The 25,028-nt window shown below is 41.4% G+C and overlaps 1 protein-coding gene across 1 annotated transcript in view; it reads left to right on the plus strand.

Annotated features, from left to right (window-relative positions):
* The first annotated feature begins 5,026 nt into the window (after nucleotides 1-5,026).
* Nucleotides 5,027-25,028, plus strand: part of dph6 (diphthamine biosynthesis 6) — a 58,814-nt gene continuing 38,812 nt past the window's right edge. Inside the window, exons 1-5 of the mRNA XM_023413259.2 lie at nucleotides 5,027-5,163; nucleotides 5,467-5,558; nucleotides 7,043-7,227; nucleotides 20,344-20,417; nucleotides 21,410-21,528. Coding sequence (XP_023269027.1) covers nucleotides 5,141-5,163; nucleotides 5,467-5,558; nucleotides 7,043-7,227; nucleotides 20,344-20,417; nucleotides 21,410-21,528 — 493 coding nt within the window. The 5' untranslated portion in view covers nucleotides 5,027-5,140. The remainder of the gene's footprint in view (nucleotides 5,164-5,466; nucleotides 5,559-7,042; nucleotides 7,228-20,343; nucleotides 20,418-21,409; nucleotides 21,529-25,028) is intronic.

The raw sequence follows: 25,028 nt of genomic DNA on the forward strand, positions 1-25,028 counted from the left end.
GCGTGCAGTTTGCTTTGGCTGCTTCATAATTAGTGGAATGGTGGCGTACTTTAATGGACCACATCCTTTTGGCTGGAGCTTCACAGGGCTCAACCACTGAAGCCATAATTTGATTCTAGGATGCTAGAAGCAGGGCAAGACAATTTCAAATCAAGGAGAAATATTCAGGAAATTACATTTGTACTTAGGGATGGTTTGCTGGTTTGTACATTGGAAAACTCTTTTTCCTGCAGAGCTGGAAAGGCCAGAGAGTGATTTCCTTTTATTCAGTCTGAAATCCTGATTCATGCAAAAATCCTCTTTGAGGCAAATTAACAATGATTAAATGAAGAGGTTTAACAGTCAGCTCACAGTTCAGTATGATACAAAATACAGGATTCGTGATTTGATACACTTAAAATATTTAATTTCAATGCAAACAAACTATTACTATACTTTATCATTTATTATTCTTGAACCATAAAATGTGCAAAAGTTGTATTTTCAAGGTTCATAATTTCTTAGTAGTTAGTCATGCTAGCGCCACAGCTCTATGTCTGCCTGATGGTGGTTGGTCAGTCAGTTGGTCCACCACTTTGGTCCAGACTGAAATATCTCAACTAGTGGATGCATTGCCATGAAATCTGGTACAGATATTCATCCAGAGGATGAATCCCATCAATACTGGCAAACCCTTGACGTTTCCTCCAGATCCACCAGTAGGTTGACATTTCTGGCTTTTAGTGAAATATCTTGGCAGCTTTTGGATGGATTGCCTCTCAGGAAAAAACCCAATTTGTTGCTTTAAAGTTATTCTAAATTAAAACAATGCAAATCCTTCGGAGGCATAATTAGTTGTTTGATTTTTTAAAAATTCATTTTCCATTATACATATCATCATATATTAGAAATGTAAAATATTGTAGCATTTAATTAAATGGATGCCAAATCAAATCAGGTTGGAAAACATGAGATATAAATACAAGCAGCACTGAATCAGCACCCCCCTGAATCTGGAAGGCACTTTTTCTGAGCAGAGATATTTATTATTTTGAAGACCAAATAATAGCTATCAGCAAAATGATCTCAGGGCTTTCACAAAAGTGCAGCAGCTTATGAGGCAAAACATTTTTCATCCATTTTAATGCTTTATGTAGTTTAGGAGCCAAATGGAACCAGGGTAAACGCCAGATTTTCATTGGGGGATTTAGAGGAAAAAAAAAACTCAATTACTGTTTGCAGACTGGGACTGTTGTTAAGGACGATGCCATGATCAAACACAATTTGGATCAAACCACGACTTTATTTCACATTCTCTCACATTTCCAATCAAGGACCGATTAGCCTCAGACATTAATGAGCCTACTAATCCATTTGGGCCCCTTGTGATAACAGTTAATTGTCTGTAAAAATGTGTACAGATCCCCGTTTGGGTTGTTTACTAACTGATTTGGATGTGGTTAGGCCCTAAAGAGGTATCATTATGTTGATAGTTCTTTGGAAAATGAGCCCCTGATGGAGGCAACACCAGAGTGGAATAGATTTAAGAATACACAGGACTGCTTTAAGCCGCTGCTCACTTGAGTGCAAATTTATCACTATCTTAAGATAACATTTGGCTGTCATCTGCCCTCATTAAACTTCATCTATAATTAGAGTTTTCTGTTTTGCTCACTGCACTATAGTGAGGGAACTTAAGTTTTTTTTTATTACATAAACCTCAGACATTTGGACAGACTTTGATTTACAACTGTAAGTTCCAGGAAAAAAAAAAAAAAGTGTGGAAACTGGACCACCGGATGTTCCAGGCAAACGGCTTAATTTGGCACTGCATCCTCTGTGTCCTCTGCTTCATGTTTGTGGCTTAGATGAAACTTAAATCCAAATTACGGTAAAATTCAAATCCAATTTGTGTTCCTGCATAAAGTCAGAATAAGAACTGCACATTGGCTTGAGTCGTAGCAGAAAGTTCTTTTTGACAGCAGTTACTAATGTTTAGTTAAATGGGAGGAAATTGGGGTTACTGTGTGACAAGGTTTGCTGCTCACGTTCTCGTTAAAGGTCTCTCACAGAATTAAATCTTATAATATTGATTTTTTGAAGCTCAGCACATGTGTGCCCAAATGAATAATATTCAGCATCTCTTTAATGGAAAATCAATCCCAAGTATATTCAAACAGAATTGTTGCAGTTATATGGTTTTGGACAATTTAAAACCAGGTGCAGGGCTGTGATATATCACTGTGACTATGAAATTTGTAGATACCACCATAGTGCACCTGCTTTGTTGCAGTGTGTCCACATGAAAATGCATGCAATAATTTTAAACTACATGCCAATTTTACATAAAGCCTTGCAAAAAGAGACAAAATAAAAGATGCCAGATAACTTCAGCACAACACAATAGAATACTTTAGGCTAATACACAGTATTGATGAGTGATGACCTATTACTGTCACTACGTTTAACATTTATTGGTGAGATTCTTTCATCATGTATACCACTACACATTCAAACATTATAAGATTTTATAACAATAAATCATTCTTTAAATTGTGTTGCTTACTGTTGCATGTCTAATCAATAAAAAGAAGAAACGTTTTTATTGTTGTGAAACTTCAAATCTTTCAGCTTTTATTCTGGACACATTACCAGCAAATGTTTTGCAAATAGTCACAATCCACTACGCCTATTTAGAAAGAGGTACACATGCTGCACTGTGTTTCAGTGCAGCATGTGTACCTGCTTTGTCATGTTGTCGAAGGGACCAGAAGTGTGTATGTGTGTTTGTATTCTGGCCACTCAGCGTGCAACCTTGGCTGGCCTGTTCTGACACTCAATTTATCGTCCTGTGATTTGAGGCCTTAGTTTCTCATTACACCCAAAGTTTTTGTGTCCTTGTGCGACAAAAATTAGTTTGTGTGTCTGTGTAAATCACCTGTCATATGCACATGCTCCTTTAAGAAAAGGCCAAGGGTGTCATTTGATTCCTGCTGCCTTGCTTTCATATTTATGCGTCTCATATTCACGTCCATTGGCTATGTCTCAGTTGGGCTATCCATCAACACTTTTTATCCCCATCGCACCAACAATACGGACATAAAACGCTCTTTTACGTCAGCAAAATGCTGCCACAAATAAAACCGGAACAACACACCTCTTTATTTGTCAGGGTAATAAACTACATAAATTAAAACTGATAAGTGACAAAAATTTGCATTAGTCATATTCTATGGGCCGGGCTTTAATGGAAATGACCAGAGGCAGTGAAGCTGTAATATAAAGTATTACCCACAAACCTGGAAAACATAGGTGATATATTAATGAGTTTACAAAACTGAAGGACAACCAGACCCAGGGGGATGTGTCCTGCTCTCTCCAAGACAAGGCCATTTTTCAAACCAACATGTCAAAGAAACAGTTTGAAAACTATATCACTCATCCTGTCAAATGAAATTTCCAACATGTGAAATATTCATTTTACAAATTTATTTGTAGTGTTGTTTGTTGTCATGGTGCTTGTTTTGTGTTTTGGTTCAACTGCCCAGGGACTGAGGATGAATATTACCTGTCGAGTTGTATCTTAATGAAATACACCAGCGTTCATGCAAGTTTATATTCTTATTGTAGACACGTAGAATAATTGACATGTTAAATAAACTAGAGTAAATGAATACAAGTAAATGAAGAAAGAAGGAAACAATCAAAGAAAAGGAACAAGGAAAGAATGAAAGTATATTGAATCGAAAGCATTACATCGTTTATTTAATTACCTTTTTGTAAAAAGTAGGAATCAAAAAAATCAATCATATCAAATGTCAAATGATGTGCACTAAATCAAGAGCATATTCACATGTTAGAACAGTAATCTATGCTCTCAGTCTGTACTGCCTGTACCACAACACAAATAATGCTCATCTGCAGGGTGTAGATTTTGTCATATATGCAGGAGGAATAAAACATAAACAAAACAAAAACAAAAAAGGGAACCTAGTTAAAAGCGATGGGATGAAGAGACGTCTCTCTCAATTTTGTACACTCAAAACAAAATCAGTTGCCTTTGGCCTGCTTAGGGGTAGAAGGTGAGGGAAGCACACAAAAGCAGTGCAATTATTCTGTTCTGGCACAACAACAGAGAGCAAAAAGAGCATCAAAGGTTTTCCTCTGAGCAAAATAGGGCTCCCTCAGAGGAAAAGCGCAACCTGTGTGTGAATACCAGTGCATGGACTTTTGGTCCTCTCTTGAGAAACAAGAGGCAAAGGATGTGTGTCAGTGTCAGTATTAGAGGTACTGTGCATAGCCACTTTGATTACATTACAGTATAGTATACATGGGCAGAGCTGTAAACGGAATTTGTTAAAAATGTCCCGTAAATATGGTAATTTTATGAGAGTGGAAAAAAATACTTGTAACCTTCCTATTTCACATGTAAAATATAATATTTCACATAGGAAAAATGTCCAAAAACCACATTTTTTTCTGAATTGATCACATATAAAATGTGTCCCATTTAATATTACACATGAAATTGAGAGTGATATCCTCTATATCATTAAAGTCTAACATGTAAACTAATGCCCACATGTCATGATCGTGTTTAATGTGTTTCATATCAGATACATTTACATCTTTTTTTTTTGTGTTTTTTTTCTTGTAGAAATAAAAAATAATAATGAAAATAAAACACATGCATTTTTTATTTTCATTCATTATTTTTGCTATTACATCTTTATTCATTTATTTTAAGTTTTGTATGTTCTTTCAATGATCACTTTGTGTCTTTCATAGTACAGCCAGCAACATAGTGATGGGAACACAGTTTTACAGTTTATGTGAACAACGTATATTGTCTTTTTTTTATTTAAATATTTTGAATTATTATACTTGCATTGTTAACTTTGTCAGTTTGTCAAAACTGTACTTCATTATGGTCATGCCTGTTAAGCAAATCTTAAATTTAATAGAGAGACTCACAGGGACTGATTTTCTATCAGGCATATTACAGGGCATCTTGGTGGAGAGAAAGGGTCCTTTAGCAACCCGGAAGCCGAGCGCTCACATGTTGTATACATGCACCGGCTGCAGAGCATAGTTACCACATTGTGTACCATTATAGCCAATTCTTTTGGTGTCATTTGACTCTTGAGCCAAAAATAAGAAGATGAAAGTGGTCGCGTTGATCAGGTAGCCGCGCTTCTTTGCTCGAACGGTCCCATAGATGTATCACTGATGTTTTTGTTAGCATGGCAGAAACTGAATCTCAGATGTGTTTCTGTGAACAAACACTAGATAACTTGTTCCTGTTAGAATGGAGCAATGTTTAGCCACTGGTACAGCTACACAGAAGTCCCTCATCGCTGAATATTAATGCTGCTGCAGCACATTCCCAGATCGCTAACTGTACACCCTTGATAACGTATAGGTCTACATCTTAATGATTCAAAACGTAGCCTTACTTCTGTGCCTGTTTCTCATGCTGTCTTCCAGTGGGGGCAAAGACAGCTGCTACAACATGATGCAGTGTGTTGCTGCTGGGCACCGGATCGTAGCTCTGGCAAACCTGCGTCCTGCTCACACAGGTGAGGAAGATGCGCTGCTGGGGTTTATCTGTGATCCACAGGGGCAGGTTGGGCTATGTGGGCCAGCCAGCTGCACTTCTGCAGACCAAGGCACTCAGAGCTGTGCGTAATCGAAGCACTGCAGAAAGGGATGTACTTTATGTATGAACTGTAAGTGGCATGCTAGGTATGCAGGTATGCTACAAGGCTTCAGCTGGGTTGTAAACACATGGAAAATGAATATCAATAACCTAAGACGTATGTGTTATGTTATGTTAATGTGCACACTGTTCTCAGAATAAATGAATAGAAAATAACTATGTGATTGAATATGTAAAAATACATAGGCATTTCAAAAACTTGTATATGTAAGAGAAGTTTCACATTGAGCAATACTCAGTACTCTTTTGCAGGAACACCCTGTTCACACTCACACAGTTAAATGCATTCACACCCTGAAGCTGCCCTTTACACCCTCAGTGTCAACTGTTGACCACTGAGCAGCGCCACCAAAGCAGTAAGGGTTTAAGGGTCTTGCTCAGGGGCATCACAGTGGTGATAATGAGGAAGAGGCAAGTGCTGCTCTTTCACCTTACCCACCCCGATTTATTCTGCCAGTTTGGGGGACAGGACCAGTGATGTAAGAGTTACTGGGCACCACTGATGAAATAATGAATTGTGAAAACACTTTCCAGTGAAAATGTTTTCTTTTATTTTCACAGTGACAGAGGTTTAGTAGAGTTTTTATTTTATTAAAGCAAATGTTATTTAAAAAAATTCTTTAGTTTATTTTGGATCTATTTTGGATCTGCCTGGATCTTTATGGTGTTATAACTATTCACTGCTTCGTTTTTAAACTGTTTAAGAGCCTTTTCCAAACCAGTATTTCCAGCTGTCCCACTAATGTATTTATCTTATACTGGATGGGATGCTCGTCCTGTTTATTTATGGCACTAGTCTCTTCTTACCTATAGCCACTATTTGTACATCATTTTGATAACATCTAAAATAGAGCTTAAACGATTAGTTTATAAATCAATTTGTTGATTGACAGAAAGTTAATCTGCAATCATTTTGGTAATCAATTAATTGGAGTAATCTTTTAAGCAAAAATATCAAATATTAGCTTGTTCATGCTCCCTCAATCAGAGGGTTTTCTGTTATATCTTTGCCAACTTTGTATCTTTGGGTTTGTTGATCAGATTAAAAAAAATACATGTGAAGATGTCACCCTTGGTTCTGGGAAATTGTGATGGGCATTTTTTTTTCTTGCTTTTTTATAAACCAAACTAATCAATTTATCAAGAAAATAATCTGCAGATGAATCAGAAATGAAAATAGGAATCTTTGTAGCCCAAATCTACAATGAGTCTGTGGATGTTTGTTTACTCTCGACTATTTCCCAAGGAACTGCAAAATCACATCGGTGTCATCATCTCTTTTTTCAGACACGTGATTAATGGCTTGTCATCAAACACTTAAACATATTGTCTTCTATGCTGCAGATGAGTTGGACAGTTACATGTACCAGACAGTGGGCCACCAGGCCATTGAGCTGTATGCTGAAGCCACGGATCTGCCTTTATACAGACGGACCATCCAGGGCTCCAGCCTGGACACCAGCAGAAATTACAGTGAGACGGAGGGGGATGAGGTGGAGGACCTGTATGAGCTGCTGCACCTTGTCAAGGTAGGCCTCTCTGTCCCCGCTATAGGTGAAAGTCACAGCAAAGGAGGTTATTATCCCAGCAGCGTGTGTCGGCTTTTTAACACTGACAAACATTTGATTAATGTTATTTGTATGTCACACAGAACAAAACAAAGCAGCACGAACATCACACTGCTGTCTCCATTCTTGCCACCTGTTAAACTGAAGCCCAGTATTTTACTGTGCTGTAGTCTCGATGGCTCTTTGGGAAAATATCTTGCTGTGCAAAAAATAGACTTATCAAAAATGTATCACTTAAGATGCAATGTATCAATGTATTGTGTTCAAGTGTCCTCACTCGTCATTTGCTTACCTGGCTTTTTGCCGTTTTGTCGTGGGAAAAATCCAGTGCAGTCAGGCTGAATGACGCGTCTCTAAATTATGTTTCGAAAGAAAATTACATTTCAACAAGAAACGCATTAAACTAAAAATGTAATACACTCTTTAAAGTGCCATTTGGATAATTTTTAAAAGCATCTTAGTCTGGTACTGCACTAAAACACTTGATTAAGTCATATGAATTAAAGGTTTTCAAAAATTTCTCTTATACACCCTTTGGAGCAACACACACTCACTGATATTTTCACACCATCTGGTATCACTGTTAATTTTACATTGTAAGGGATACATTTTGATATGACTATTTTATATATTATTTCATGCATATTTTCTATAAATGTATGTATTTTTTGTGTGTGTGCGTGTTAAGAAATACAGAAATTTCAAAGATATTATATATGCACACAGACATTCATTCACATCGACATAATCCTACATATGCACATATACGTAAAATAAAGTGATACAGGAGTTGTAGGAAGCCGAGTGATTGGACCAGACCTCTCTGAAAAACTCAAAGCAAAATAAACAAATCACTTCAATAGCACTGAAGTAATTTGTTTATAGCATATGACCATAAATCTGGAATTTTAAAAGATCCTAATTTTGCTTTTATACGCAAGCATGACATGAGAGGCCATTAATAAGATAGTGAATTTTTTTTGGAATGGTATCATAATACACCATAATTATGTAAACTCTCTGTGGCGACGCTTCATTGAGACAAACGTAGCCATCGTTTTGACTGGCCGCCACTGACATATGCTTGACTGCTTTTTAGCGAACAAGCTCTCAGAGCACTACTAAACTTCTCATCTCGGCTAAGGTTCATGACATATGTCACACTGCTGAGATGTTTTACAAGTCATTCTCCGTGGATCCAGAGTCACTTAGTAGCCCATCAGCACCGTCTCAAAGAGGCTCTGCTTGTCGAGTTTCATCTGGCTTGCTGTACACTAACAGTCCTTAGCACCTATTTTAAAGTGCAACCAAGTCGCTCGTGAGATTAAAAAGCCGTGTTAGTGCTTTTAGTCTGTCTTATTTAGTATGTCTTGATTCCACTTTCAAAGTAGAGTAAGTTTTCTTTTTATCTTACTCTGGGAAAATAGTGTGCCTGTTGTATCAGCTCATCAAAGTTTTATGTGTGAAGTTGGATTGAGGTGCCCTTTAACAACTGGCTTCACAGGAAAAATTCTATTCTTTTTTTTTTTATCTCACTTGACAGAGGATCAGATGCAAAAATTAATCACCAAATTAATATTTCATCAAATACCGCTCTTGCTAGGACACTGAGAAAATATTCATTTGATGCCAAATTATGTATGAGACCTCAGTGGTCCGATGTGGTGCAGGGTGGCTGACTGACAGATTTGAGACCAACTGTGTGTATGTTCACCACAACGCTGGCACCGCCTGCCTACCTGACCGCCCGCAGCCATGAGGACGCTACCTGGACGCGCACTTCCACAGCAGCAACAGCTCTCCCTGCTGTCAGCGCAAACACAGTGTGGGGATTGATCCCGTGCAACACTTTTTCACCTCTGCACCCCCACACAACCTCTCATTTTAGCTTGGAGCAATAAAAATTTAAGGGCTTCTTATGGGATGGTGGATAGGAGTTTGTTTTTGAGATGGGAATTGACTGGACGTGGTATAAATGAGAGACGTTGGGGGGTGGTGGGTGTGTGTGTGTGTGTGTGTGTGTGTGTGTGTGTGTGTGTGTGTGTGTGTGTGTGTGTGTGTGGGTCCTCTTGTAGGTCTGCGTGAAGACATGTTCATCCGCAGCAGAGGGCTGCTCCAGGGTCCCTGCATGTCCGCACACCGCTTCAGTGGCAAGGGCCAGTCAGCCTGCCTCAGGGCATTTCGCGCCCTCTTCCTGACTTTCTTTGTTGTCTTCTTTATAAATCGCCAGCTTTACACATGCAGCTACATGAGACAGCTCTTGCTCGTGTGTTTACTTGTGAATACGCGCATTCACTCAGTCCATGGCTCTCATATCTATCCACAGTCAAATAGCAGATGTGTGTCCGGCTTGTGATGCAATATGCCATCTCTGCCTGTGGTCAGGGCTCTAATTGCAAAAGGCTGCTAATTTCCCATTTCCAGGGTTTCTCTGGTCTGACCTCACCAGTCAGACGGGCCATAGATCATGGCAGTTGCACTCCCACGGGGCCCTCGTGGGCCAGCAGACCTCCAGTCGTCTCCCCCGTTTACCCCTCTCGCCGTCATCAACAGACCTTCACCGTAAACAACAGGCTTCCTCTCTCGCTCACTGAGTGATGGCAACCATAAGAATACAACTTTCTCATCTCAAATTTCAAATTGCTGCTCTGTGTAGTTGTTGTTGTGTTTTTATTTTTGATATTCTCACCAATCGGTAGCTTCACTAACTTGTACCATTTGTTCTGCATTGTGACGGGTAGTAAACTCATGGAAATCAATACATTCCTTCTATTCGGAAACTCACACTTCTGTCACAGCATCTCAAATCTCCCCCTTAAAATGTCGCAGATTATGGTCATATTCAGTTATGTTCATTAGATATGCCTAGCTTACTACTTTATATTTATTAAAAGAAAAATGTTTTTCTCACCATAAAGTTTGTGGTGTTGTTGATTAATGAAGGAAATGATAGAGGGGGGAAAAAGGGGAGAAAAAAAAACACTTCTTTTGATAATGAGCTGTTAAATCACCCTCACTGAAAAAGAACAGTTTTAGCATGAAAAAACGTGTTCTGTTTGGAAAGTGTGATATTTTGAAAGATTCTTTCTAGCAGTTTGAATTAATTAGAAGTTACAAGATTATATTTGGCAAATGACACTTGAGCATAGATGAAAGAATTTTTTTTCTCAGATCTGGAGTTGATGAGTTTTAAGTGGATATTCTTCCCTCTTCCTCCTCCTCCTCCTCCTAGTTTGCAATGCCGGCAGCAGACTCATAGCATGAGCCAACAGTGCCATCTACAGACCGTTCCCAGAAGCTGACAAACCAAAGAGAGTTTGGCCTCTTGGAGAATGTTTGGAGCCATTCAAAAGATTCAAAGGAAGAGATCATATTCTTCAGAGCCATTGTTGATAGAGGGGGGAGGAAAAAAAACAATTATAATAGAAAAAATGATCCGTCCATCCCCTGGTAGTAGTGATAATGGCAGAATGACAATGTGGCTCTATCCTCGGCCCCTTTGCTCTCATCGCTGGTTGTGAATGGCACTGTGTCTTTGAAGTGTGTAACCTGATAGACATGCACAGCCACAGCATCCCATCCGACTAGGTGCTGATCTTTGAACCCGCTCTTTGAGGGGGAAAAATAACAGTTTTGTCAGCGGCCTGGGGGAATCTTTCAGTTTTGGACATCTATGTCTGTAAGGATATATTTTCATAGAATAGATCATGTCCTTGTGCCCTCTGCCAGGCTTCTAAGGGAAGTTAGAAAATAAACGTATGAAGATGAGTCTCTTAATTTGTGTCGTGTAACTTAAAGGCGCAGATAAATATACTGTCTTTCAAAAAAATATTTCCTCCTGTTCTCCACATACTGTAGGTTTTGTGTCCATACTTCATGTGTGTGGTTGGTCTGCTCTCCTCTGCTGTGATCTGCTCTGATGTGTGATACAGATCAGCAGTGTCAGTCACCCCTGGCTGTAACGTCAGTCCCCCCGAAGGCCTGCAAAACTCCTCATATTAGTCATATCACATCCCTCAAGTCCTTTATCCTTCTCTCTGTGCTCTGTGACCTGACACAGTGGCTCTTTATGCCCCGTGACCCTGCTAGTGTGTGTGGGCGCGTGCACGCTTGTGTGTTCAAGGTCAGGTCAAATCAGGCCTCTGTTACATGATAACAGGTCTATCTCTGTTCTCCTTACACACCTCTGCCTCTCTTTTTTTTTGCCCTAGTTTGCCTTCTTTTAGCACTCTACGGTCTCACCGCTTTCATCCATGTGCACTCTTTTTCCTGTCTGCCAAACCCACTGAACACTGCTATTTTCAAGATGGGTTTCAGCAGACAGAACATTTTACAAAACAAAGATGTTGTACCTTGAAAGCAGCAAAACATATAGGGTGGTGAGTTTTAGAAAAGTGCACCTGGAGCTTCAATCACTTGATGTAGCAATAGTTCTATTTAAAAAAAAAAAAAAAAAAAAAGATAGTGACTCTATTGCTGCAACTCTGCAACCTTTGAGCTGATGAATAAAGACAAAGACATTTAAGCTCATTAGAGTGATGAGGAACAATAGATGATATCTATGCACACGTTCCTTTCTGCCATCTCTAATTAGCAGCAGTGTGACATCTCTGTCATACTCAGACCCAGCTTTGAGAACGATGGAAATGTTACTTTCAAATTTAATTTCCTATCCTGTAATGCATTCGACTTTTCTGAAGCACAGTTTTTTTAAAGTTTTTTTGTTTTTTTGATAGCTGATACTGTGGGTCAGTTAACACCCTAATTCCTTCCTCCCTTTTTTTTTTTTTTTTTTCCTGGAGTTGTCTGGGAAAAGTCTTGGAGAAGCGCTCTGAGACCTTTGGCCTTTGTAGATGAAACATTCCTTTCTGCTGGTGTGTGTTAAAACACCTTGTTTTTAGTGAGATAATCCTTTTTAAACGTACACACACTTACCCCCCCATTCTCTATTTCTCCTGACCTTTATTACACACACACACACACACACACTCGCCCCCACCCATCCTCAGTCTCTACGGCCTCTCCATTATCGACATAGGCAGACAAGAGCGGGGCCCTGTGAGATCGCAGAGGCAGTCTGTCCACAAGTCCAAACATTAATTTTCATTCTTCCCTCTCCCTCGCTCCTTCTATCTTTCTACTGGCATCTTTGTCTCCATTGTATTGTCCTCGCACTTTCATCCGGACCCTTCAGAAGCCTGGCACTGCGTTGTTGTTAGTGCCCTGATGGAGGTGTATCCTGCTGCGAGGAAAGGAGGGAGAGGGACTGAGGGAGAGGAGAAAGAAAGGAGCAGAAAGGAGGAGGAGGACAGCCAGCCTGCCGGCTGGCTGGCAGGCAGGCAGGCAGGCAAGCAAGCAGGCAGAGGAATCTCCAGTTGAACCAGGAGCTCTGTGGTATTGATTAGGGAGCTGAGGTGTTGTGAGACAAGTCGTTGAGGAGGGGTGTGAACTATGAAGGGGGGGGGCAAATCAAACACGCAGCCCTTCTCTGATTACCGGCATGGTGCCGCATTAGGCTTACATTGGGGGCTCAACAGGAAAATGGATTTCTTTAAAAAGCTGCTTAATACATAAATCATGACCTCTGGGGTCACAGCACGGGTTTAGGAGATCCGATCAATAACAAAGCTAATGCAAGCTTGTTGTAGCTGGTTTGTGGTGCAGAGAGACCTCTAAATTGTGTTAGATTGGTGGATAATCACTTTGTAGAAAGTTTGTTTTATTACATTTTCAGCACAAGTTTAGAGTGCCTTATTAAGTATATACGTATTTCAGCTTCAGCTAGTATAGATCCCTTCAAACAGCTGTCTCTCTGCGTCGCCTCTCTATGTGATAGCCATTGTTATCTTTTCCTTTGGTCTGAGACTGCTTGTATTTATGTTGGTCGACACAGTGGCAGTGGGGTTGAGATTGCAGGCTTGTTTTGCACATGAGGAAGGATAGCATTAGCGCTGAGATAATGGCGCTGTGTATTGTTCGCTGGCCGTGTGGAAGTGGTGGGACAGGATCTATTAGATGCAGGCCCATTTCCCTCCAACTGACTCTAACAGTCCCCACAAACATTAGATAAAGAGCCTAGCCTCAAGCCTTTGTAATTTGTTTGTATTTTTCTGCTTAATGTACTTTGCTCAATCTTGTTTAGCGATGATGGAAGCTGATAGCCTTATCTCGCCTTGCCAAGGGCATGAGCCACTGCCATTGCTTGGTTGAACATTGTTTCATTGAAGAGCATGTATGTGTTTATGGTCCTTTTTTTGCCCCGATTTTATTTTGATCCTGGATGATGCAGATGTATCTAGAGGTTATTTTCGTTTGAGCTATTGGGTAATATGTTCTATTATGCGCTGATGTAAATAAACCATTATGGAAAGTGTATTGTTACAATTTCCCTCTTTTGTTTGATTGTTCAAATTAAAAAATTAAGGGAAATCTGTGATCATTTACGAGTCCTAGCCGATATCTTTTCTCATTTTGTGTCGGTTTGTTTTCGGTCTGCTTCCTTCTCAATCCCATTTCAAGTTTATCTGAAAATGTTGAAGTTACATTTACTTGCTTCCATGTGCTGACTCGGTTTCTCCATTTGGATTATAGCCAGTTATTTTTACTCTGCAGCCGTGTAAAAGTGTGAACGATGATCCAGCCATTTAAGAAAAACAGAAGTCAAAGAGGAGGTTGGACGTGTAATAAAACCTTTTACACTCACCAGCGTCAACAGCCAGTCAGAGCCAATATTGTCTGTGTCTGGACAGACAGCTGAGGAATAGTGCTCAGTCTTTCAACTCCCTGCCATTCATCTACTCCAAAATTAAGAGGGCTTTTATGTTTTGTTTTGTGAACCATTCCCCACAAGAAATATTTGTGGCAGGCCCCATCACCTCCCGCAGCTAAAGTCATAACCAGCCGTAGAAAAACACTGTCTGGAGTCTGGAGAGTGGGTTAAACCAGCATCACTGCTATATTTTCTTCTAGTCTCTCTCAGGGGAGGGAAGGGGGCGGCGGCGGCGGGGGGAGTGGGGTCCGTGATGTCTGCTGGAGCTACGGAGGATAGAGGACAGGGGAGTCAAGATGCCAAGAGCCTGGAACCTGACCTCACCAGAAAAACATTTACATTTTGGAGTGAGTGTGTGTGTTTGTAGGCCACTTCATGACTGTGTGTGTGTGTTAGTACATGTGCGCGCATATACACCCTGTGGACTAGGTGGTTGTTACGGACCATGAAAAGCAACTGACATAGTTTACCTCTCTGTGGCAGGAGACTCCGTCTTTGATTTTGTCCTTTTCGCGCAGCTTCCTGTCTCAGACGCTCAAACACTCTCTTACCTCAGCCAAGTGGGAATGTTGCTGTGACAGAGCTGGGATTATGCCCTACAGAAAACTGTTGCTGATGCTTTTTTTTTTCTTTCTTTTATTGGAACACCTTATACTTTTAATGGTGAGAGGCGAGACCTTGAATGTTTGGAGGAAGTTACATGAGTTCCTGTCATCCAAAAAAAAAAATCCCAAAACAGTTGAAAGCCTGACAGTAGAAGCACAGAGTGACAATTTATTTAATGTAGAAACAACCATTAAAATATTGCGTTTTTAAGAGCCAGAATTAACTAAAGCTGCTTGCTTGAATTGGAAGTATTCATGGACATACAGTACATCGATAAATGACCTTATGTCTCCCTGCTGCTTCCCAACATTTAGTTTTCCATGCATGTTGATATGGAAAGCCTCCTTGTCCTTGGCCTGCTGAAACTAGGGCTTTGTGCTTGCTTTGGCCAAGGCCCTCTCCCTCCCTGCCCGACGACTGGCTGGGCCTGTGTTTACGTAACCATATATATCTGAGAGGAAACTCGTGAAACGTTAATCTCTCTACTTTTTAACCCTGATGAATTTCTACATTTTCCAGCTGTGCGGCATGGCATATTTATGCTCAGGCTCTATCGCTGAAAACAGCTCTGTCATTGTAAATGAATCACTATCCAAGACTAAAGAGTGTGTGTGTGTGTGTGTGTGTGTGTGTGTGTGTGTGTGTGTGTGTGTGTGTGTGTGTGTGTGTGTATAAACTTCAGGCGAGGAAACTGTACAAATACAAGCTCAGCCATGAAAAGCTGCAGTAGTACCTCCGTGGATAAAATCTGCTGCTTCTTTTTTCATTCTTCTTCGGATCCGAGTCAGTGCACACGAGTCTGTCACTTGTCACATTTCTCCGGCTTGATGACCGTCGCTCACTCATCGCGTCGATGAGACAATGTCCAATGTCATATCCTCTGTTGACTGGTCACACCTGCATCGTGGCCTCAGCGGAGGACAATACTTTCCCCCTCATTCTGCTTCCTCTCTGCCCTTCTTGTAACTCTGAGCCGCATCATCTCTGGAACCGGTCGGGGCATTTAGGTTTTATGAGCAGCTGGCTTTGTGAGTAGTTTGTTTTTCTTATTCCACCGCTCTGTATGGTTGAAGACTGACACGTGGTGAGTCATCTCGCCTGCTCATCCACAAGCACAAAGGAAGAGCCCGTCTTTCAACAGCTGCTTCAAACAGACAGCCCCACCAATTTACCAAGGGGAATGTCTCTGAAAGCCTTTTAGGACAAGGTTTTGGCCGATGTTTGTTTTACAAAGATATTCGCTAAGCCTGCGTGTCCATTTGTTGCTTTATTTTTGATGGATCAGACATTGTACATTGTGTTTCAACCTCAATGTATACATAAGCAGTATATAATCTTGTAAGCATTTGGGTGTAACATATAACAGTATAACTGGTCTTGTATCTTGTACCTTGTGCACACCTCTTCCACATCCTAGCACTTCTTTACCAACTCTGGGAGTCACCTTGGAGTAAAACAGTCTATACAGAATGATAATGAGAATGCTGATTTAAAACAAATAAGCAGTGTCTCCTCCTGCTAAGCTCACACTAAGCTTCCTGTCAGTTTGGCACGTCTGAGTTGTCAGGACAGCCCAACACGCCCGCAGGACTATGTCTGCATTACATTAAACACAATCACTTGACCCTAGCTGGCCCTATCCCCCTGTACCACATCTACTCGAGCTGCTACAACAAGGTCCTACCCCCTTTCCATGTTCCCACCATGTAGAGAAACAGGGGAGAACAATCCCATTACATTACAACAGGCCCAGAGCTGATCTAATGGAGAGAACATTAAAACCACGGCGCGTCCAGTCACTTACTTGATGGATCCTGGAAGGGAGGGATGATGAGGAGAGGGAGATGGAGAGGAGAAGGAGTGTTGGAGCGACGGAGGAAGGGGATGGGAGGCTGCGGGGTTAGGAGTGGTGTCGATATGACAGTGCGGATGCGGCAATGGAGAGTACGGGATGGTACCCCGATGCCCTTGAGCAAACTGTCATTCAAACCACTTAAATTAATTTCTCCACCTTGTCTTCTTCCCCGCCTCCCTGCCATCGCGCACAAGCATGCCACATCACAGGAGGCTGTAACATAATACAAAGTACATGTCAACAACTGTGGACTCGATAAAAGGAGGATTTTGTAATGGAAATGTGTGGCCTTGTGTCTGTAATAGTCGAGATCTGCCAGCTCTGGCTTCCTAGTTGTCAGAAAAGGCTGAAGCAGGCATTTTGGAAACCCACCATTTTGCAGAAAATGGTGCTTTGTATTGTTAGGGTGTATAATTAAGATCTCATTGTGACAGCCATTGAGAGAGAGCTAATGAGGGTTCTGATGTATTCCATATGAATATGAATATTGAATTTTTAATATTTTATGGCTTTCTAATTGCCTTGAATGCTGTTAATGGCTTTGACTGTTGAATATTACCCAGACTGAATGTGTGGCATGCGTAAGTACCTTTGAAAGCTGAGAGCTGATGAAATAGCTGCATTCTCCAGCCCGATTCTTCGCTTTATGATTGTTGTGTATTGTATGTATCTTCGGGACAGATGCATATCTTGACTGAAGGCATGTCTGTGACTGTGAATACATTCGAACCACTCTTTAACTCCGTTACCAAGATGAATGTGTATATAATTACAAAGTATATCACACACACTACCTTGATATAGAGTTTAATGGCCGTATCGTTTCTTTGTAGAGCATGTCTGCTGGCCTTAATCTTCCCCACAGCTGACATCTTAATAACTCAGCCCTCTCCATCCATTTCCACGGGAGACATCCGGATGTGGGGGAAGGATTAGTTTAATGAATTTGACAATTAGTAACAGAAGTTAATGACTGCATGGGGCTAAGTACCCTGATGGACATGGCTGGGGGGACTGAGGGTTTCCATTGCTCTGGGCCATAGATCCTCATTAATAGCTTTTCTGCCTGCCGGAGAGGACAAGGGGAAGCCAGGCCAGGCCTTTGTTTAGTCTGCCTCAGATGGGGCTGCGAGGGAGTTGCGCTGTTGCACAACATCACGCCAGAATTAGTCCCGCTCTGGGCATGAGTTAATACAGGGCCTTGAGTCCTGGATCAGGTGAAGCTTCCTTTAATGAACTAGGGTCATTAAATGTTGAAAAAAAAAAGAAAAAAAAGAAAAGCGATGTGGAATTAGGGAAGGGAGGGAGCTCTTTCTTCGGATCTTGTGCCAACAGTCATGAAGAAAGAAAAGTGGTTTGTGGGTCACAGGAGTCCTGATGACCTCTGCCTTGATTTATCATTATGTTAGCTTCTTACCCGGATCCCACCTCTAATGTAGTCAAAACATCGTTTAGCCAGATAGCTCTCATAAAGATTTTATTATTATTTATTATTATACTGTGCTTCATGAGCTACCTTGTCGCTTTGTCAGGTGTTCTCACTATAAACCATTTTGATAAATTTTTCAGCTACCATAAAATCAAAGTTTGTATTTTTTATGGCAGCATGAATACACATGGAACAATTCCCATAATATCCAGCAATTCAGATTTATACATACATATACCCCTGCTTCACAATAATTTATCCTACCTTTCCCACAGAGGATGAGAAAGTATGTCTAGAATTTGTAAAATCACGTCCAGAGCAGCATTAGCTCCCCCCTCATTCCTGCCTGTCTCCTGGTGATAGCCATAATAGCGACAAAAACACAACCGTATCCAAAAATAACCATTTTCCAAAGCTATTTGCCAAAAGGTCTCGTAGCTAGAGCCTCCACTGAAAACAAGAGGATGTGTGAGAAATTTGTCTCGTGTTATCATTAGTGGCTAGTATGCCTGGATATTATAAGGCCACACGATGTCATGTAATGAGAGCCGGTGAGAAGACAAGCCGTTTCATTGGTCGAGACTGAATTGAACCTCACAGACGCAAGTACCTACAACAGTTTTCCTGCGGAGACAAACCAGACAGAGGGAGACAGAGACACAAAAACACAAGAGGAGGATGTTTCTCGCTCTTGCTCTGATGCTCTCTGCTTCTGTCAGGCTAAGTCTGGTCCTGTCAAGTTTAAAGCCAAGCGACCAAATTGGTGTTGATGTGGCGCTCTCCTTCAACACTCTCATTCCTATCTCTTTTCCTCTGTCTCTGCTTATCCCACTCTTTACCTCCTAATTTGCCTCTTTAGGAAGTGACAATTGTATTTAGGGAAAAGGTTATCATTGTATTAGAATAGAGTGCCAGCCCTGAGGCTTACCTAGAATTACATGACACCGCCTGCAGCCCCCTTGGGTCTGTGCTGGGCTGAAATGTTATCAGTCCGACTTAATTACTGTCACTGGGAAGCAGAATTGACTATAATGTATATTCCAGTGTTGGACATGTTGGAGAGATATTTAAACTTGAGCACCGAGTTCCAAATTCTTAAGATCTCTTGGTGTTTAACTTTAGGTCAAAGAGTTAAATTCTAGCTGTGTATGTGTTTAGCTTCGCCTTTATACCTCACATCCTTTGCTGCGGCGTAAACACCGCACACATACATGCATCCACACAGAGAGCACATCCTTTATCTGATTAGCTGGCACGCCTACGTGGAGGTGTGTGTGTGTGTATGTGCGTGCGTGTGTGTGTGTGTGTGCGTGCGTGTGAGGCACAGTGCGTTGCAGCTCAGCGCCAGGCCCCAGGCAGGGCATGGATTTCATTTAGGAAAGTATCAAAGGTTTACACGCTGTTCGCTTTAATCAGCATGTTTATCAGGCAGAGAAAAATTGCAGGAAGGGACCACAGGGAGAAGGAGGGGTGGGGGTTATCTTAAGGACCAGTAGCCAGGGAAATTGATAATGGCTACAAGGTAATTTACTGGAGACTTGTGCATCCCTCCACTGGCTCTACCCTTGCCTCTCATTCTAATTACAGCCCATGTAATGTTCTAATGAATCTGCAGGTGTGTGTCTGTAGGGGAGGGGCACAGAGCTGGAGAAAGAGGGGTATGTTTGTATGTATGTGGGTGAGCATGCAGCCCCGGCTTGCACACGCGTGTGTTTGTTTGTGTGTGTGTCACTCCGGATCAAGCCTGTTTTCGTGAGAGAAGATTGAGCGCTTCTCAAGGCTGTGTCAGTATCTCTCGAGTGCACAGTCGTCTCACAGTTTCTGAAATATGAATATGATATGAAAGGCAATTAGATTAGCCCTCAGCAATATTAAAGATACGCGCCACTCACAGACACAATGCTCCGCTGATACTTCCAGTTGTCACTGCGGTTCCACTCTTCCAGCCGGGTGTGGAGAGGATGGAAGCTACGGCCAGACGCACACTCATCTCTGCTGATAAGGCCCAGGAAGTGCCTTTAGTGGTGCTGGGTTTCTCCAGTCACACACTCCCACTGAACACTCACAGTTCACTCACAAAAGCCATGTACGCAAACCCTCCGGGGGATATGGGCTGGACCATAAAGGCCTTGATACGACCAGAGTATAAACATCCCCACAGGACTGCGGTTCAGTGAAAGGAAGAAGCCGCCAGCAATCTGCCTTCTTTGTCTGTTTCAGTCTGTGTGTGTATATGTTAGCATGTGTTTGTGTGGTTTTGTTCAGATAACACTTTGGGTTAGCATTGTAGTTTGAGCAAAGAGTATTTGGCCTCCTGGGACGATGACATCATGTTGCCGTTACAGTGCACTCTGCACCCGCTGTATAATGGAAAAGGCCAGAAATCTTTGCTCCATGTCTCCCCCTCCCTCCCCACAGGAAAAGGAGGGTGTCGAGGCAGTGTCTGTGGGGGCCATTCTCTCCGATTACCAGAGGGTCCGTGTGGAAAATGTGTAAGTCAAACACACACGTGCATTCATGTTGCAGAACTCACTTTCTATCTAAATACACACACACACACACACACACACACAGACGCTGCGTGCAGGCCGACACTGACGCGCACTCTGTGGTCCGCTGAAGGAAAGGAGTACATCCTCTGCAGTCACTGTGTGTTCCAAACTTGGACTGAGTTTTGTTTAAACACATAACACACACACACATATACACACTGAGTTTTGTTTATGCCATTTTATTTAGACTAGCTTTGATTTTATGGCGTGGCTCTGTTTTTATGGAACAATGATTTCAAGAAAAGGAATGAAACTGATAGTTTCATAATAGGCATGAGTTTGTTAATATAAAAAAACGCACATTTCCATAAGGGGTGAAACACAACAGACTTATTCAAGATTAGATGGTTTCCTTGCGACACAGATGCCAGTATGTATTTCTTGTACTTTTTCTTGTTTTATTCTCTTTCGTTGTTTCTTTTTCTTCTGTTGTTAGTCCTCTCTCTTTGTTCTCCGTTGTCCTAAACTGACACAGACTGGACATATTGCTGCACTAAAGCTCCCCTCTTATTAACAAATCCTGCTGTCAGTCAGCTATTGTTTCCCCTTATACACGCTAGATGCACATACAGACATAAACATCTCAGACATTTGTTGTACAGACATTTTTGGCTCCAGTTACCTGCTGTGGATGTGTGTGTTTCTTGTGAGTTTATGCAACAGACAAGCCCCAGCTTAAAATTGAGTTTTTTTTGTGTTTGTCTCCTCCTTGAATAAAGCCACCGGCAATGGTGGCAGGTGGGAACATGCGCTGTGGGGCCTATCAGGGTGGCAGCCTTCCTGCAAATGCCCAGCCTTGTTGGCTTTGAAGTTCTGGCGTAGCTGGCAAATATTCAATATTAACCGCTTTGCATCTCCTTCTGTTTCTGCAACCTACTGCACTCCTTTTTTTTCCCTCTTTCTCTTTTTTCCCCCATTCACCGGTTCCTCAGATGTTTGCGGCTAGGTTTGCAGCCCCTGGCCTACCTGTGGCGCCGAGACCAAGAGTCCCTGCTCTCTGAGATGATATCATCTGACCTCCATGCTATCCTCATCAAAGTGGCCGCCTTCGGTGAGTTTGTGTGTCACTCTTTTGTGTCTCAAGCAGCTGGTGAGCAGTCTGATGTCTCCTCCCTTCTGGTCACCCTTCTTACTCTCTTTTCACTCTCTCATGATGGTGCCGTGTTGGTAAAGTAGTGTTTGGCACGTGGCTTGAAGGGGACAGAATTTGGATAAGTGTGGAATAGGAGGAGGCGAGAGGGAGGTGGAACCCGGGAGAAAAAAAGAGAGACAAGCAGAGTAATGCCCTAATCATTAATCTGTGGCTTAGCAGCGGTGTTGAGACTTGTGCCAGCGGCGAAGGTATTGAAGTAGAGAACAATATGAAAAGATAAGAAGCACAGAGGGAGGAGGTGTGAGGGAAGTGCACAGTGGTATTGGGTAGGTGGGTGGGTGGAGGAAGGAGGGGCGGTTGGCAGTTGAGAAATAATCACAGGTGATTACCCCGCACATTAATGCAAGCTGTCAATAAGCGACACATGTCGTCATTGTGTGTGAGAAACACTGCATTCTCTGCTTATGCATAACTCAGAATACATGGTCCGTGAAGCGAAGATTAGAATCTGGTATCTCTCATTTACGTTTTTCTACTGCTTCAGCATTGAGGGAAGAGGTTAATGTGGTGTCACCTGCTCTCTGTCTGCCTGTTTTGGAGCCCGAGGACAGGAAGATCGGATTACTGCATAACAGGAGAGAGTAAAAGAAAAAAAAGTTTTCTTTTTCTTTTCTCTGGTACATGATGTTAAGATCCCTACCTGTATCTACTTGACAGTGCAGCTGGATGTCCTTTGACGGTGCCAGTGAAAAATGATAATTACGGCAACAAATGGTTCTTTTTACTCTCAAACTGCTCATGCCGATAGATCATCATGTAGACATTGTTTACGTGCTGTTAAGTGCTTGTTGTCACCTTTGGTAGCAATCAATTGAAAAGGGGTCCGCGGCTGACTGATGACCCGCAGAGCTGAGCGCTGCGTTTGGGTTATTCTGCATCTCTTTCAACACTGCTCAAATAACCTCTCATGAAATGCACATGTCAAGCCATTTATCTTTGGTGCTTTATTTGCTGGGCCCATTCGTCATTTTTAATGGTTCATGATAAAGGCCTTTTTGGTAATATACAATATAACTTGTCACATGCCCGTCAGAGCAGAGATGATGTCAGAATCCATGTTTCCCATATTTTCTATTTGTCGTCTGTGGTATTATAATTATTGTTTATCAGCCAAAATTAATTTTCATTTCCACTTGCAACCAGATAAGATCTCAGTCTTAATGTTTATTGACCAATTATAATGTCAAGTTACCCTTTTGTTATAATGTACGTCTAGAGAAAATGCCACACCTTAAAGACCTCAGTCACCCTGTAGCCCAGATACCTCCGCCAAGCTTTCTACTCTTAACACAACCTCGTCTAAAAGCAAATTCTCAGCATTTTTTGGAAGATTATAATTAGAAAGGAAAATCACCTCAGGTGCCTTGGAGTGTGTATCTTGGCCTCCCTTCTGTAGGTGTTTGTGCTAGTTTGTGTGCATGTGTGTTTTGGCTACAGGTAAAAAGAAAAGATCTTATCAGCCCTGACTCCTCACCTGTCCCAAGGCAGTGGTAATTAGAAAGGAGAGAATTGAATGGGGGTGCAAGCGCCCAAGGCATTTTAGGCAGCACACATATAATTGCAGCTTTGGTGGAAGCAGTTCTGAGCAGTGAGGTGTGCTGTTTAGGGGAGATTGGGTGACAGCAGGGCGTACCTGGTGGCCTTTGGTGTTTGTGTGTCTATGTGTGAGAGCATAAGAAAGAGATTTGGAGGGATTTACTTGTGCAGACCTCATGAGGAGAAAAAAAAACCCCACAACTTTCACAGGGCAAAGGTTAAGTCTGCATCTGAACTGACAGTCAAAACAGCTTATGATATTCTAAAATGGGTTTTAATGGGCTGTGAATAGAAAGAAGTCATTCAAGATTAATATCCTTCATTAGGTGCTAAGAAATATAAGTGGAAATTAGCGGTGAATGGATAAAGAGGAAAAAAAAAAAACTTTCTCTCTTTCTTAAGGGAGGATATATTCCTTGATGACAAATCCCTGTAGTGAAAAGACAGCTGTCCAATTGCAGGATGATCCTCTAAGTGAATTCTCTAAAAGCGTTCATTTGCGTGCTGATGGCAGGCTAAAACCACAAAAGAGAGAAAGAAGATTTTAGTCTTTGAAGATTCCAAATTGCATATAGTGAAGTAAGTTCAGCTATCTAAGTCTAAGCCTATGAATGTCAGAAAAAGCATCTAATTAGCAAAAACGCATTTCTCTGAAAAAGGAAATGCATATTTTTGTTGGGGAACTGTCGCCTTATAATGCAATATCTCTTGAACTAACTGTGATAATTGGCGATTCCGCAAGCTAGAATTAAATATTCATGTAATTAGTTAATTGATTGATTGGGGCAGGTGTATATGGGGGCACAGGTTCAGCAGTTAATTGGTCCTCAGCTTCAGAGATAATTGGCATGTGTGAAATCAAGGTTCTGTCTGCCGGAAAACCTTTTATCACTGAATGATCTTTCACCCTTCACGTGAACGTAGCCTCTGTGCTGTGAAGAAGGGAATTTGAGTCACCAATCTGCTTTCACCGACCACCTCACCCACATGAGGACATCGAATATAATTTAATATATACTTATAGGACAATTAATGTTTAAAGACACTGTAGAATTTTTACTGACCATCGTTTTAGTGTGGAAGACAGTGAATGGGAAAATCAAATCAAATCTTTCTTATTGTTACTAACTCCCTGAACGAAATACATATACAACCTGTTTTTTTTTTTTTTTTTTCAGTTACCTACCGTATGTTGAGGAATGTTGGAGCTGTAGTGTCAAAGCACATTTAAAGAAACAATACAAGGCAACAAAACAAGACGACATGTTTATAAGATTAGAGGATGATGATCAGGATTCGGACTCTATCAGACACAATATTTGCTAATTAATTGCCAATTAATTTTCTGTCAGTTGACTAGCCTTTAATTAATGGATTCTGATGTCGCTGAATCCATTAATTTTCGTCTTTATTAAAGAAATCCCTTTACCTGCATTTATGTTTTTTTTATTACTTGTTTTGTTGCTTTGGTTTTTTTTTTAGGGGGCAGGGGTCAGGGGTCAGGGAAGAGCCCTTTAAATTCTGGGGCAGATCATTTACTATGAATTTTAATTTTTTTTCTTTGAAGTCTGTTGTACACTTTGTTTTGACATTGGCCTCAGTGGAGGTCCGTGCTCCCTGAGTGTCCATCTAGTTTTAAGTATTTTTTGGCCGTTTTTTGCCTTTAAGATGACTGGAAATAAAGGGACAGAAAGATGGGGGGGTGACATGCAACAAGTTTGTCAGCACTTTAAACTCCTCTTTGCTCTTATCCCTTGCTTTTTAATGAAAATGAATAACATTTGCTATCCCACAGCAAGAAAATGTACACAAAATCACTAAGTTATGTCCTAAAACCATTTAACCCACCAGCCCTGTTAGCC

This window comes from Seriola lalandi, unplaced genomic scaffold, assembly GCF_002814215.2.
Source record: "Seriola lalandi dorsalis isolate HSWRI2012SDOR001 ecotype SW California unplaced genomic scaffold, Sedor1 jcf7180002054508, whole genome shotgun sequence".
Classification (NCBI taxonomy): domain Eukaryota; kingdom Metazoa; phylum Chordata; class Actinopteri; order Carangiformes; family Carangidae; genus Seriola; species Seriola lalandi.